The sequence below is a fragment of the Biomphalaria glabrata genome, chromosome 3 (genome assembly GCF_947242115.1).
Source record: "Biomphalaria glabrata chromosome 3, xgBioGlab47.1, whole genome shotgun sequence".
Lineage (NCBI taxonomy): Eukaryota > Metazoa > Mollusca > Gastropoda > Planorbidae > Biomphalaria > Biomphalaria glabrata.
The window spans coordinates 4,316,154-4,333,010 of NC_074713.1; the positions used below are offsets into that span (position 1 = coordinate 4,316,154).

General features: G+C 31.9%; 1 protein-coding gene and 1 long non-coding RNA gene across 2 annotated transcripts; both read left to right on the forward strand.

The window, feature by feature from the left end:
- The first annotated feature begins 1,050 nt into the window (after window positions 1-1,050).
- LOC129925024 (uncharacterized) lies at window positions 1,051-4,580 on the forward strand. The gene is made up of 2 exons (XR_008776882.1): window positions 1,051-3,067; window positions 3,171-4,580. It is a non-coding gene; the product is annotated as an uncharacterized LOC129925024 (long non-coding RNA).
- A 1,876-nt stretch (window positions 4,581-6,456) lies between these two features.
- On the forward strand, window positions 6,457-16,268 carry LOC106054241 (uncharacterized). The gene is made up of 6 exons (XM_056022984.1): window positions 6,457-6,495; window positions 7,740-7,813; window positions 9,499-9,537; window positions 9,985-10,921; window positions 11,694-11,767; window positions 13,287-16,268. Exons 2-6 carry the CDS (start codon window positions 7,784-7,786, stop codon window positions 13,365-13,367), a joined length of 1,161 nt encoding a protein of 386 aa, XP_055878959.1. The 5' UTR covers window positions 6,457-6,495; window positions 7,740-7,783; the 3' UTR covers window positions 13,368-16,268.
- Window positions 16,269-16,857: the final 589 nt, after the last annotated feature.

The following is a 16,857-nucleotide window of genomic DNA, read 5'->3' on the forward strand; positions in this document are numbered from 1 at the left end:
TTTATGCACCATATCAACAGGTTTTTTTTTCTTTTGAATTAAGTCGCTCTATATAATAAGTTTTTCTTTTTTTGGCTGATTAAGGCAACCCGTTTCATTGTAGGCCTATAATGCAGCGTTTCCTTGAATATATAAATAGTATATAGGCTATTTACAATATCTTTGGAATCCAGATTTACGTAATGACTATAGCTACTCATTAATACTCATTAAAGCTAATCTGTTTAGTCGTTTTTTAAGCAGAAAAAAAATATGCCTTTGCAAGTTTCTTTTCTTTTAAATTACAGCGGACCTCGCACTGTGGGAGCTTATATAGGCATATAGGCCAACGTACCGTCTTACACCGATCCAGCTAAGGGCGGAAGCGAAGGATTTTTTTCTTGGGGGGAGGGGGGTGAACTATAAAATACTATATATATAGTATATAGGGAAGAACCAGAGAATTTGTACTGGCTTATTCCATATATGGAATAAGTCAATAAGATTTATAATAAGAAATGTAGGCCTATAGCTTTAATATTATTTAATTATGTTAACATCGAGATCTCTATGATAATTTTTATTAGAATATGAGTTGCATTTTGAATTTTTGTACATTGGCTGGTCATAATTGGGTTAAGTAAAGTAATTATAGATATTCTTTTTGGAAGAAAGGTCTGTAATTTATAAGATCTATATATGCCTACCGATCTAGAGTTCTAGAGTCTATAGACCTTGATCTCTAAGAAAAAAAAAAAAAAGGGGGATTTTTGAGTTTTTTTCTTGCTTTTTTTTTAGAATGCGATCTGTGTTGAAACTAAATATCACTGGCCGCCAAATTTAAAAGCAATTCGGAAATGTAGATCTACCTATCTTGTTTCTTCCGCTTTCTAGAGTCAAGATTTGTTTACGTTTCATCCTGCATGCTTCACCTTAAGTTTTGGATTCAGAAATCTACGGCAAAAATCATTTGAAAATCTATATAGATCTAGAATGAAGATTGGAACAAGGCCTAGATCAAAAAGATCGAATAAAAATCGACAGTTAGATCTAGATCTAGGTAATAAATTATCTTCACAGAATCTAGCTCACTACTCAGTGATCAGTGACAGTCTGTCTCAGACTCAGTGACAGTCCTACCCTACTCATAGAGTCACTACTGACACACTCAGTACTAGTGTTACTAAGTGTATGCTAGATCTATCTAAGTGTTGCACACTGTTGGGGCACTACTCAACTACTTGAACTACTGCCACAGTGCCACTAGTTTGTGACTAGATCTACACAGTGTCACAGTGACAGTCAATAAGTTTGAATATCTACAATCAATATTTGAATTATAATATTTAATTATTATTATCAATGTGACAAGTCTCACAAGAGTACAAACAAGAGTCAAGAGTGACAATACCAAGACAAATGTGACAAGATTTGAATTTGTCAACCGTCTTTCTCGATTGTGTGGCATTGAAATTGAAGTGCAGAAGTCCATTCCTCTCTCAGGCCCGTCCATTCTTTTATTTTATGTTGTCTTCCTATCGCTTTCTTTGTCTGCCTTTTCCAAGGCACCTCTTTTTTTCTGTAACTCAGTGTAACTACTGTAAAAGTTGCTCAGTGTAGTGTAAGTGTTCAAGTTACTAGACAGTGCAATAGAATGAGTAGACTCATCCATGCTTTAGATAGGTCTAAGAGTAAGACTCTTTTATAACTTTTAAGTCATAATATAAGTTAGATACTTCGATTTTCCGGTCGCGCGAGATTTTTTTTGGTTACCGGAACCGGTAGTATTCGTGCGGCAGTATTTAAGCCGATAACAATAGAGATTTCGTTCCAGTCTGGTTTTGTCTTCAAAATCAGACACAAAAGGATAGTCAGAGCCCTTTGTTTGTTCAAGGATCGGATATCAGTTAATTCTTTGGATTTATATCAGTGCTTTTCTATCGTCTTCATTGGAGTTCCAGCGTGTTGAGCATAGGAGTAAGTTGACCATCCATAATTTTTTTATTATTCTGAAAAGCATATTTTTTAAAGTCAATCCGTGTACCTTAATATCTAATCTAACTATTTTTGTTCATATTATCGCAATAAGTGTACCACTTTATTAGTAAAAACGGACCCAATGCATCAGGTATCTTGGCTAGAAAACGAAACCAGCCGCCATTACTAACCGGAAATGATAGATTCAATGGTTATCAATGGCTGCATAGCTTTTTTGTTAGATCGATTTTTTTTAAATCCATCATCAAGAACAGTTTTATTTAGTCATCCGTGATTTTGAATGCAATTTTTAAAATTTTTAGAATGATTTTAAACTAGTTCAATTATTATTTTTCGTTTTTAGTTAAATTTCTTGCAATGGCTGGTAATATAATTGGGATAATTATAAAATAATTTATAAATACAAAATTTTAAGTGATAGTTACCATAATAATCACTACTAAATATAAGTTATAAACAAAATATAACACAAATCAATTGAAATATCATTTTATTTCAATGAAAATACTTTTTCAGATATTAATCTATAGATCTACTTAAATCTACTATATTCTCTATATGATTTAGGATAATTGTAGAAATTTATTTTAAAGTAAAGGCTTGGCTGGACTTGGACTTATGAAGTTGAGCCTTCTATTTTACATTAAATGTCTTATATCCTTTTATAAATAAAATCTTTAAACTGCATTTTATTAAAATTGTACATATGTGTAATTTTGTTTGAAACATTTTTTTTTTCACAATTAAATAAAACTAACTTTTTTTTGTTACATTTTCCCCAGATAATGTGGGCGTGGCAGGCCTTGATGTCGATGTTGTTGACAATAAGTTTCGAAGGCATATGACTGATGTGAAGAACTTTTGCAGGAAGATTACCCGCAGCTGGCACCTAGTTGCACCCTACTTGGATAAAAAAATTTCTATCAATGCTGCTGGCAAAAAGACACCTATCCAAGTCCCAAGACAGCACTGAACGACCTAGTATGGTGAAGAAGTTGCGACCTGAAGGTGATGTTGAGGCTACTGAAAGGCCAGGTAACACAGAACAACACTGTGCTTGTTGTTGCAGAAAAGCGGTTAGTCTTTTAAGGTAATAACTTTACATTTTCTTTTGTAAATTCATTTTTATAGTTTCAAAACAATTCCTTTTTAGGTGTCTCAACCCTTTTGACATTTATTATATTTATTAACAGGGCTTTTTGGCAAGATGTTGACTGGACCGTGGATGACACTGATCTACAAAATGAAAGATGAAACATTTTAAAGATACCATTTATGCAGCTATTATATTTATTCTCTTGTTTTCTAGATCTCTCATGTGAAGGTCTGCATTGACAGACTAAAGCCACTAAAGGCCATTGTGGATTCTCCAGAGAATCTCCTTTCAATACTAAGTGATTGCTTTGGCCAGACTCTGGATACTGAAGATCTCGTTCTGAAAACCCTGAGAAATGTGACTGTTGATGAAGTATTTATCGAGATCACTAAAAAACTTGCTGAAGGTTTTTGTAAGGTGCTACAGAGACAGTACTTCAATTGATAATTTCAAACAACAAACAAATCCATCATGTGCTTACCCATCAAATAGTTAGATATATTTTATTTTAAGGGAACATGTTGCATATCTGGGATATTTATTTAATGTGAAATATATAATTTCACAATACAGCTGATAATTGTGCTATGAACCATTTATATTAAGTCTTGATAATTTTACCTTTTCAGCAAGCCTACATTGGTATGCATTAAAAGTATTTATTCTATTTCAGCAAAACAGATAGGGTACACCTAAACAATGTTCATCTTCAAACAATCATGCATGATCCTCGCAAGCTTTGGATACTGACGTACATTTGCAAACGCACTCAGACTGATGACATCAAGAAATCTATATTTGTTATTTACATTATATGTAAATTTAAATACTCTTTTTTTTTTAATTTTTTTTTAATTTTGTAAATCTTGTATAATTATCTCTAAAGTCTAGATTAAAATGTTACAGCTCTCAATGTATGAAATAGAAATTTTTGGTTTTTATTTTTGTGTTGTTTTTCCAACATGTTATTCATCCAAAGTTTATTATAAGTATCAGCAAAAAGTTGTTAATTTCAGTTAAAAGCCTAAAAAGTAATTTACGGCTAAAAAAGTTGCAACATTTTAAGTGTCAACATAATGAAAACTTCTGTCTCAGATTATAATAAAATAAACAAATAACACATAATCATGCATGCATTCCTGTAGAAAACTTCATTTAAATTTCTCAATTAGTTAAAAATTTATAACCAACATAAATTTTGGTTGTTATAACCATAAGTGTCAACATAATATTTTGTCGAAAAAAACTCAAACTTGTCATTCCACATTTATCAAAAATCAAATTTTCAAAAAAATTCTTATCTCAGTGTTAAAATAGAATAAACAAATAACACATAATCATGCATTTCTGTTCAAAATTTCATTTAAATATCTCAATTGGTTAAAGAGTTATGACCAACATAAATTTTGGTCGTTTTTTAAATTGTCGTTCCACGTTAATAAAGAAAAATTTTTTTTTTCTTAAACGTCTTTCTCAGCGTTATAATAGAATAAATAAATAACACATATTCATGCATTTCTGTTGAAAATTTCATTTGCATATCTCTATTGGTTAAAAAGTTATAACCATTTAAGTGTCAACATTTGTTTTTGTTTTTGTCGTTTTCTAAATGTCGACCCACATTTAAGAAATTAAAAAAAAAAGTTTCAACTTCTATCTCAGAATTATAAAGAAGAAATAAATAACACATAAACATGCATTTCTGTTGAAAATTTCATTCAATTATCTCTATTGGTTTAAAAGTTATGACCATTTATGTGTGAATATGTATTCTGTTTCTGTCGTTTTTCAACACCTACCCCTACATCAAGGGCTTAACACAAAAAAGTGTTAATAGATATCCCAGATTTAAATTTGTCATAATTATCAGAACATAATTGCGCATTTCTATGGAAAATTTCATTACATTATCTTTAAGCGTTAAAAAGTTATAGCAGTTTAAATGTATAAGCTCCTCCTTTCGGTCACAATTTTTTGGGTATTTTAATAGGCTAATTCTCCGACACTAAAATGGTCATAACTTATGTTCTAATTAACCTAGAAGCATAAATGAGGTATCAATGAACTCCATTCAAAAAGATCTATCTAACTATACTAGTTTCATTTAGATTCATGAAAGTTGAATTTTTTATCAAAGTACCTATATAAGTGGTACTGAACCGTACTGACCTGTAACTGTTCCCTGAAGGTCTTTTGGGACTTTTTCAATCCTGGAAGACCGTGTGAATACTGTGAAGCCTAGTATTAAGTTCTATTTATAATATGGCAATAGTCAATAGAGTTTTAGATCTACTTTCCTTTTTTTTTTTAATAATTACAATTTTATAGCAGGTCATGGTGAAGTCCAATCCTAAATTTTTTTAAAAGTCTGTTCCCATCACTGTCCATAGTGTTTTGAGTTTGGCCAGTGCTACTGTGGACTGTGTGATTCAGGCCAGTAGTTCTAGTTTTGTTCCCTCATCTGAGACAATAGCTTTAAAGTATTTAAAAGTACTGACACTTTTTACCTCCAATGCTGATGTCCCTTTTAAAGCCCTATAATTAATGCACAGTAATGGGATATTGGGGATAATTTGATTTTTTTTCAGCATTTATTCTTATACCATATATTATGCTATGACAGTGGAAGTCTTGTCTATTGCACATCACCAAGTCAGATAGATATAGTTCTTCGTCTGTCCCTGCTAGGCCATATCTATGTCATCTTATCAGTGAAGCACAATTTAGATTTTACTAATTCTTCTTCTAATGCTTACAGCACCTTCATAGCTGTCATGAGCATCTTCTATTATCCTTTCTAGGAAGATATATTGAAAAGAGTTGGTGAAAGTAAGCAACCTTATTTTACTTCAACCAGTCCCCAATGTTATTGTTGAAGTACACCGCACTAGTGACCTCATTGTTGAGGTTCTGAATTTACTTTTATTATGTATTTATGTTGTACTTTTCCATTGTCGCCCAGAGTGCCCCATTGCGCCATGCCATATGCTCTGTTGTTGAAATAAATAAAGACATGGAAAAGAATAGTCAAGATGACTCTAGTCGCACTAGAAAATGTACTATTTAATATAAGTTGAGAGAGTCTAATTACTATCTATAGATCTATATACCGGGTATCTAGAATCTATATATCTATAATTATTTAAATCTTAAAGTAATGATTTAACATAAAATGTATTTATAATAATTACTACTAGATCTACTCTACTGACTAGCCTAGTAACATAGTATTAGTATTGCTGTTACAGAGTGATCTAGATCTAGTTACTAGATCTAGTCAAGTGTCAGGCCTGTGTCACAGTAACACTCATAGTGTCTCACTTGTGATGACTTGTGTACACATCTTGTGACACTACAGATCTAGATCAATCTAAACCTAGATCTATCTAGACTGTTTAGACTTGAAAAGGCCCTTAGAAATAGTAAGTATATGGGACCAATGCTGAATGCATGATTTTTTCATGCTCATCCATGATCCATTTTGAGTAAGCAACTTTAACTTTAGTAAAGGCAAAGGTTATTTATCACAAAAAGAACATGGATAACCCTTCAAAAAGTGATACCCATATTGGTAACCTATGTCTAAACTAATGTGTCACAATGTGGGCTAACATTGTTTCAAAAAGGATTATTATAATATATTCTATGTCTATAGTCTATGTGTTTCTCTCAGCGCGTCTAGAAACAATTTGCTTACCGGTACTAGATAGAAGTCAAAGGAAAAAAATGCTTTTGGCTTGTAATGTCTTGGGAAAAATTTATCAACTCATGGAGATGAATTTTGACTATACTAACTACAAAGACATCTTTAGGTTGAATTTATTTGGCCTTGAATTCATTTGTACTAGTAAATAGAAGTTATTAGGAGATGGCAACCTATTTAAGGGGGGGGATTTATTTATATAAATCTGATGCTGTTAGTGTCACATCACTGTTTGATAGCCGTGACATGAATATAGTTGGGAAGCACGGAATACACTTTATATTGGGTTTCACGGGAAAATCAAGGGTCCACGGTTGCTTTGTGGGTAAGAAGTCTAGTTATATTTCTCGATGGCTGGATTTACCAATATATTTTGTACATCTAAATTTATGATTAATAAATTTACGTCTGCTGCTGGGAGACTTGATTGCTGTATATTAATATTGGTTGTACTGTGCAAATAAGAGTAGACGTAAACAAGTAGTACAACAATTCAAGTGAAACAAGACATCTTCAATTACTTCAATATATGTATTATCAAATTTCACTTAATATGTAGTGACAGTTAGCTTGGCTTAACTGTTCATAAATTATATAAATAGATATCTGTGAAATAATTCTTATTGGATTTATGGATTAAAATGTTCTAAAGTTTATTCCTGGATTTGTTTGTCTTGCTTTATTATATTTTGAAGTCTAGTTGGATCATTTAAAGACACCTAATCCTTTTATCATTAAAACTGGAGTAAATCAATTAAAACAATTTCAAGAATTTCAGCGCTCAACAATTTCACAGTATTTAAGTTTAAAAATAAATCATTCAAGTTGATTAGATAATTTTTATGCAAACTATTTAGCCTTTCTAATAAGAACATTTATTTATATAATACTTTTTCATAAATGTCTTTAAAAAAAATTTGATGGTCTTAGTTTAATTTTTAAAAATAATCTTTTTGTTTTAAGGTCGATCCCCAGGAATATTCAAAGACAACTTAAAATGTAAACCTATGATAACAAGATCTACTAAGAAAAGAAAGGTAATCTACAAGCTATAGCTATAGTAGTTATTTAACCTGAGTGGTCCATTATTGGAACACCAACTCAATGGTAGTTATTTAACCTGAGTGGTCCATTATTGGAACACCAACTCAATGGTAGTTATTTACTTCCTACTGATCAAGGCCACCACAGGAATGTGATTTTTTATTCATGTTTAGTAAGCTTTCTTTCGATACCCCTTATCATGTTGTGCACAGAGTTAGTCACATCATTGCAGAGATTGTTGTCCAGAGTTTATAACCATTTTATGGAAGGTGTTGACAGTGCTGATGAAAATACTGAAAAATATCGAGCACCATCCCCTGGAAAGAAATGATATTCAAGTTATGTTTTGAACTGGTTTTACAAAGTACATAAATGGCAGCTGCATAAAACATATTCTTAGAAGCCATTGGATCTTCTGGAGTTCTAGTGATGTAGCACAGGTTATTGTTTGAAGAGCCACCGTGCTGGCTCAGACCAAAAACGAACACCCTTCTCAACAGCTCAACGTTGATTCACGTTATTATGGCCTGAATGTGATAGTCATAGGAAAAGCAGATAGGGTTGATGTCAAAAGAACACCACATTTTGAAATGAAAAAAGTGATGTTCTCTTATTTGTGAAATGTTCTGCTGCAAATCACACCTGAGTAGCAGGTAATACTTTTATTTGGTGTAGTAGTGGGTTTGCCTAGTGTTCCAATTTTGGAACACCTCATAACTCAACAATGGAATGTAATACAGTTGTTTTCTCTTCAAATTCATGTTTCGTATATTTTTCTAAATAACATATGTATTATATGTGAAGTTCATGCAAAAATAAAAAAAACAAACTTGCAACCTTCTGCATCAATGGATTAATAGTAGTTGCAGCTCAGATGTCATGTAGCAGATGTTAGTATTAAATCCTGCCTAGTCTTTTGTCAAACCCTTTTTTTTTTCTTCTATAAAGATTTAATATAATGCTAAAACTAATGCTTTGCTCAAAAGACAGCATTGTTTTATTTATAAAAATAAAAGGGGGAAGAGGTATGGTACTGGAAGCTCATATTGTATTTTCAGTGGTAATGATGTACAATGGTTCTTTCAAGGACATAGAGATGTTCTCTTATAAATTTACAGAGCTTATTTTAAAGAGAAGATAATTAGGCTTTTCATGTATCAATCTAGTCATGCATGTGAATAACTGAATTAAACTCTGCTAAATTGTTGGCAACCCATTCCATTCTCTAATGACACTAAGGAAGGAGGAGCATTTGTCTTAGCATATAGAATTGTGGAATCTGTATAGAGGTGCAATTCTATAGATTTAATTCAGATATCTCTTAAGCATTTTAATGATTTTATGTTAGGAAAACTGATTTTAATCAAAACATTTAAAACTAGAGTGGCTTTAAAAAATTTTATAAGAAAAATCCTTAAAAAGTAATCTATTGAACCATAATTTTAATTACTGTTGCTTTTCCCTGTACTACTTTCAGAAGCCATTACTTAAATTAAAAAAAAAAAATATATATGTTAAAAAGAAAAGAAAAAGATCTACTTCTGTTTTATCATAAATATATTTGTTTTTAAAACCATTTCTTAAAGTATTTATAACAATTATTATTTTAAGATTTATATATATATATATATATATATATTCATCAATTAATTAATTTTTTTTAAAAATTATCTCTCAGATTCAAGATATGAAAAAGATCTCTCAGGACAGTGAATTGGTAAAATCATTTAAAAAAAAAATTATCTTCATGTATATATGTATTGAAATAAATTGTCACTTTTCACCTATTATGCCATAAAAATTCACCACTGTTATAAGCTATGTTATAAGCTATGTTTGGTATTAAGATCCTAACTTATAACATAACTATCATCTACCCTAATAATACATTTTTTTTTTGTTGGGAATAAAAGTATTTAGATCCTAATGTATAATATAAATATCATCTACCCTAATAATATGACCTTTTTTTTTTGTGCTGGGAATTGCTGGCTGCAATGAATCATACAAGGAATAGTTTCAGATTTATTATAATTCTTTGATTTTAGAAAAAAAACATAAAACCCAAATTAGTAATCATTATTTTCTGCTTTGTAAATTAGGTTTAATAACAAACTTAAAAAAAAAAACATTTTGTTAATACTTTTCTGTATTTTTATTACAGATGGATTCAGCTTACGACACTGATAAATCTATGCAGCAGAGTGTCAGTCCAGTATGTGACCCATATGATTTAGTTCTTACTGACGATGAAAATGATAACAACACAAAAAAGAAGAAAAATAAACAAGTTCAGAAAAGAAATAAAACTCAAACAAGATCAAGGTCAACACGAAGCAAAACGACTAAAACAGACTCTGCAAGGCATAAACAAACTTTATCAAGTAGCACAAGTACACCAGTACTACATCCTTGTGCACACGAAGCGAAAGGTCACAAAGTCAACTCCACTAGTACACCTGTACTTGAACATTGTTTAAACGAGACCTCCACTGTGACACCTGAAGTCACTCCAATCTTGGTCTCAAAACCTTTTGACTGTGCTTCACCAACCAGCAATTTTGTAACACCACAGTTGCCCCGTTCCGTAAGGAAACGGGATGGCGACAAAAGTGACCTGGATAACATTTCCAAACAACTCAACTACAGCTCCCTTACAGATTCCGGCATTGAACTTTCTCTCCCTCCATCGAAGAAAAAGTTGACAGAAAAATTTAGTTTAAAAAATGAAAAAAGTAACAAAGAAAATAGTTTTACTGCCATTCGCATAAAAAATCAAAGGGATGCTGGGGTCCCAATTCTCGGAGAGAAAAAACAAAATACCCAAAATAAACCTCATTCAAAAGAAACATGTGAACATGTGCACGACGCGGGAGTAAAAGATTCATGTTTTGGATTTGATTCGTTGAACTCACCTCAGATCTCACCTCCCAAGAGAACAAAAGTAGCAACATGTACAACAGAAGAATCACATGCCAATGCTTGTTCTCAATCCTCACCAGACAGTTTGTTGGAAGATCTCAGTAGCTCTAATAGACTTGTTGACACTAATTCACCCCCAACCACACCTTTGTTTGAAGAAGGCATTGCTAAAGACAGTGGTAAGTGTTTGAATGTGATTCTATGCATTGTTTGACTTGATCGTTACCATTATAAATAATAATTTTATAGCTTTTATATAGTGCTTATTTCATGCTTATAGTTTGCTCACAGTGCTATGGTCCAATCACATTTGTGGACCAGTGGGGGGAGGAGGTATCTGGGAGAAGATTTTCCATGCTGCCTTTAGGCGCTCAGTAAACACAACTCTGCTTGAGTTGGGTTTCGAACCTAGAGCCCCCTTCATAGGCATTCAAGCATACTTAGCTTCTCGACCACGCTTCCCATTGACTGAGACCAAACAGCAATTCTTTTTACCTTCAATCATCTTTTATCTCGACTCTTGGTGGACTATAAAAAACTTTTCTGTTTCTGTGACTTCTATCTTAAGGGACTCTTCCACTGTCAATCATCCCTTCTTTGAATGCCCCAGTTTAATTCATCTTAAGTAGACAAACCCTATTACCACTACAACCCTTCATAAGTATGGCAGTGTGGTACAGTGGTACTACAGATAAAAAAACAGCTTTAATTTTTCCTTGGACAGAGTTTACAGCTCAGCAGCAAAACGCTGGCTAGAAGAAGAACGACTCTCCCATTGTGATGTCCTTCTTCCACTGGATGTTTTTTTTTCTTGTCTACTTCTCTTTAGTTGTTTTTGTTTCGTACTTTATTCCCTGTATAATGCTGATTTACTTGTGAAGTTTAAAAAAAAAGTGATATATTTGCACTACTATAATAAACTAATTTTTTATTTTTTTTTGTTGACAATAGAATGCTTGGAAGTAAATAAAAGTTCCAGTAAAACCTACAAACCTTCAAACAGGAAATTTAAAAAACGAATATCTGTGAGTAGTTTTACCTTCTATTTTTACATAATTCTTAGAGAACATATATTAGACTTTTACTTCTAAAATATAATATACAAGATTCTGAGAACTAGTATGTTTATCCACAACTAATGCAGTGTCTGTCTTTCAGTGTATTCAGACAAATATGTGCATTTTAATTTAAAATCTTAAATGTCCACATTTCATATTACAAAATTATCACTTTTGCAAATACTGACTCTGGAAAGTTGTTTTGGGGACCTGTCAGGACTGATTTCTGGTCAGCTTGGGTCTCCTGTTAACTGTGAGAGGAGAAGGGGCGCAATTCAGGTTGTTGACTTCAAAACTGTTTTTATTTTGGATTGTTTTACTTGGTGAGTCGGAATGTAACTCATAATAAAGTAGTGTGGTTTTGTTCCTAGTCCAGGACAATTGGTCTTTTGGATATAAATAGAGTTGAAGTGTAGACTCTATTTTCTGTATAGTCATTATTCAGTCTTTAGGATATTAAGCTGTTATATTTTAATTGATACTGGATATTTCATTGACCTGAAATGAGCCTGTATTATAGTACAGCGTATGTAATAAACATGTTATATGTCTGTGAATTGGCATTCTGAATCTTTATTCTGTCGTTATATGTGTCATTACGGTATTGCCCAGGGTACATTTAGTAATCAGCATTGAAGTACACATACAAATATTAGAGAAGAAAAAGAGCCTTGACAGGACCATTGGTGTAAAGTTCTTTCTTCCATTGCACAAGTCACTAACAGTAAATAAGATTTTTTTTTTTTTCAAAAAATAAAATTACATAAATTTGTATGGTTTCCTTTTTGATTTGATGGTCTAAAAGGTTTGCTGATATAAAATAAAATATAAAATAATTTATACGATAAAAAATATACCATTTTGAGGTGGTGCTTTATTAAACTTGTATCTGGACATAACAAAGATCCATGCAGTTAAATAAATAAAAATAAAAGTCCTTTCTGTTTTGTATATATCTGGAAGTAACCACTCATAAATCAAAGCTGGTAGGAATGGTTTTTTTCTTCCGAAATTCGGTTGACATAGTGTTTTAAATTCCAAGTAATTAGATACGATTTTATTATTTTAAATGGGGGAAAAAATATTTTCCAAAATGTTTAAGAAATTGAATATATATAATAGCGTAGAAAAACAAATATCTATTTTATCAATGAAAAACAAAACCTGAAAAGACAATGAAACACAGCTACTTTAAACACTTTGTTTGCTGTATAAACCCACTGAAAGACAAAAATGTTTAATGAAGGGAAACAATTCTAAATAAAATTGAAAACAATTAAAAAATTTAATTGGCTAAAAAAAGGTTCTAAAGCACAGACAATGAAAACATTGTTGAGTCAGAAAAAAAAAAAGTTTTCCTGTCAACATTAAGAATTTCATTACTGAAACCAAAAAAAAAAGGTAAGATTATTGATTTTAACGTAATATATAACTAGTATAATGAAATGATTGATTTTTTTAAATTTTATTTACTTTTTTTGTTCAGGTTTCAAAAATTGATGAATGGGCCACACATTTCAACATGGAGATAGAAGAGGCAGAGAAATTTGATCTCAACATAGAATAAATGTAACCTTTCAACTTTATTTACTGCCATTGAAAGTAATAGGGCCACACATTTCAACATGGAGATAGAAGAGGCAGAGAAATTTGATCTCAACATAGAATAAATGTAACCTTTCAACTTCATTTATTGCCAATGAAAGTAATAGGGCCACACATTTCAACATGGAGATAGAAGAGGCAGAGAAATTTGATCTCAACATAGAATAAATGTAACCTTTCAACTTCATTTACTGCCAATGAAAGTAATAGGGCCACACATTTCAACATGGAGATAGAAGAGGCAGAGAAATTTGATCTCAACATAGAATAAATGTAACCTTTCAACTTTATTTACTGCCAATGAAAGTAATACAGTTGAATGTATTTAACCTGATACATAAGTAACCTACTGTATTGATATATTGTTATGCGACAAAATAGTGGTGCCTTGACACATATCAGGTGTCTATGACATTTACATTCATCTACAGTTTAGTAAAAAAAACAACAAATTTTGGTAGTCTTTAAATGTCATATATTGAGTGTGTAAATATTTTGAAAATTCAAATTGCTATTGTTCAAGTTGAACTACGGTGAACTACGGCTGTACATGGTTTACAAAAGTTTTATCATCCTTTGTCTTATTGTTATGATAATACCAGCGATGGGAACAGACTCAGCAAAATTTTTGTTGCTTGGTGACCCAATAAGGAGTTGCTGAATTCTTTTTTTTTTTTTTTTTTTTTTTTTTAAATTTAAAAATATTAATTGTGTTGAGTATTTTCTTTAAATAATTTTATGAATAACACTACATGAGCTTTACTGCAAACTTACAAACAAAATGCATGTGGGGCTCAATTTTTTGTTGTACATTTAATAAGGAATCCATAGTACATATATAGGCAGCAATTGGGTTAATGACTGTCTCAAGTGTCTACTACAGGCCCTGGCAGCCAACCAAAGTCAAGAATAAATCTAGATCTAGTAGATCAAAAGTAATCAAATTCAAGAATCATGGTAGATCTAAATGATTGATTCAAATGACTGTAAATCTAGATAAAAATGAAATGGATATTTAAAAGAGGTCTTTTTTAAATTCGTTAATAGCCCCATATTGGATGTGAAAAATAAATCAAATTATAACATTCTTCTGAAAACGGATAATAATAAAATCATTTTTTTTTCCATTTAAAAAAAATGCTGATTTTGGGGGGTCAGAAAAAATGTTTTTGATTTCTTTGTTGGAAAAACAAAAAAATTCCCACCACTGTTATACTTTGATGTTACTTTAAATACTTTTTTTAGCTTGTCATTTTGTTTCTTAAAATTACATGTAATGTTGAAAATGTTCTTTTTTTGAGAAGTTTTTGTGTGTGTAAATGTTACTAACCTGACCCAAAGTTGAGTCAGTGCCTCGTGTAGATACACTTCTACTCAACTTCATTTCTCAGTTTTTCTTTAAGTGTTGATTCAGTTTCACTATCAAATCCAGAATAAAAAACCTCCACAGTTAAATTTCAAGATTTTCAATTAAGAAACCATATAGCTTACTATTTGATCAGTAAGCCATTGACTTCAACATTTGATCAAGGTCATTTAAATTCATTGATATAGTAGCAAAGTAAGTTGCTTGGTTCAAATGGCCTTAGCCAGTCAGACTTCAGTTGAGTTGTTCTCTATGTGTTGACTTGCTCAATATCACAGAGGCGTCAAAGTAGAAATAATACTTTATCCACACTAGTTGATCTTGTTTGATGTCAAGTCACTCAGACTACAACAATCCAATTAAAATTGATTAGTTCTATAAATCATTATCAAACACTAAGCTTGTGTGTTCCTTATTTTGTAGGCTGGGTTGTTTTATAGATTTATTTGCATGCAATTCCATTTCAATTTTATATTAAACAGTAATTCAAGAAAGCTTGACATCTAGGTCTATGCAATACAAGTCCTCTGCACTATAAGTCCTGGATGTTGATTTAAATCAAAACCTTTTTGTTTTTGTTCATGTCAAGAAATAGCAGGGGCTGGAAAGAAAAAAAAAATGAAAAGAACAATCAAGTCATTCTACTTGTCAATGTCAAATATAAAATTACAAACCTTTGGTTCCACACCAAAATTCATTTGAAAATTTGGATGAATATTTCTGTAGCGTCACTGACAAGTGTTTGGGAAATGTATCAATTCAGATTGATTAAAATTGAAAGATACTTATAATATTCATCACCCTGGACTGGTGCTGTTTAGGGTGGCTGTGACATTTGCACACATACTTTTCTACTCCTGTTGGTCAGAAGTTCATTCATTCCTTTATGTCACCACATCAGCACTTTAGCTTGGGCCTGCTTGCTTCCTCTGTTCCTTGAGAGGTATCCTCAACCAGGAAGGATCTTTTTTTATTATTTTATTGTAAACAATATTTGACTTATGTGTGAAAGAAAGCTACACTACTGCTTAAATAATTGTCAAAAATAACTTCTATAGTTATTGAATCTCAACTATAAAAAAACCCACTGATTTTTAGTTGACCTTGAATTTGGATGTCAATATATTTCTGTTTGAATGTCAGGATGGAAACACCATTTGCATTCATTTTTTTAACTCAGGCTTACATTGTCCGCTTGGCAGAAATCTCTTTATTTAAAGGCAGCACTTTGTGACTCAATCTATACTTAAACCTAGTTGTCTGTTTTTTTTGTTTTTTTTTGCAATTGCAAACAATTATATGTTTTAATTCTCTCCTTGGCTGTATCATTGATGCAATGTTCATGGGTGATGAAGGCCATTACTAAATCTAGTAAGTATTATTGAAACTGATTTTTGTGTGTGAAAAGCAAGTGTTGGAAGTCAACTCATAGATCATTGTAAACTTGATGAGCGGAAATAGACAAGTCTTATTGAAATAAAATCCAATTTTATAGAAGTACATTTCTTAAGGCCTTTTTTTTTTTTTTTTTTCAATAAATTAATTATTGAACTAGATCAGATGTCAGTAGTTTGTGAAAGAGCACATAATGGCCATCCAGTATTTATGTAAACACAAGAATCTTCTGTTCTGTTTGTTTTACATGTTTCGGATGTTCCTTCAGAGTTGAAGATAGTTTACTTCCTAGTCCAAACCTCCCGCAGGACGACGGGGGATGGGAGCGGGCAGGGTTTGAACCCTCGAGCGTCGATAAATCCGAACGACAGTCCAGTGCGCAAACCGCACGACCAGGCAGCCAGATGTGCACAGATTGAAAAAAGAATTGTTGGCAGTGGTCTGATTGGAAACGTTTTGACCGGCATACACATGGACGAACAGTAATTGTTCAGAATTACAATAATCCCACCCCCCGAAAAAAAAAAGTCTAATGATGCGTCTTTATCGTACCATATTCAGTTTCAATATATCAAATGTCAAAACTTATTGCTGACACTTTGAGCATAGACCCATCAGTGGAAAAGAATGTTTGTGTCAATACACCAGGACTGGCAACACCAGACGCAGTGCTGGAGAGACAAAGACAAAA

Excerpts from the sequence above, each read along its gene's own strand:
- LOC106054241 (XM_056022984.1), top strand. The coding sequence starts at position 7,784 with ATGATAACAAGATCTACTAAGAAAAGAAAG. Across the intron at positions 9,538-9,984 it reads TCTCTCAGGACAGTGAATTG|ATGGATTCAGCTTACGACAC; the intron begins GTAAAATCATTT and ends TTTTTATTACAG. Across the intron at positions 10,922-11,693 it reads AGGCATTGCTAAAGACAGTG|AATGCTTGGAAGTAAATAAA; the intron begins GTAAGTGTTTGA and ends TGTTGACAATAG.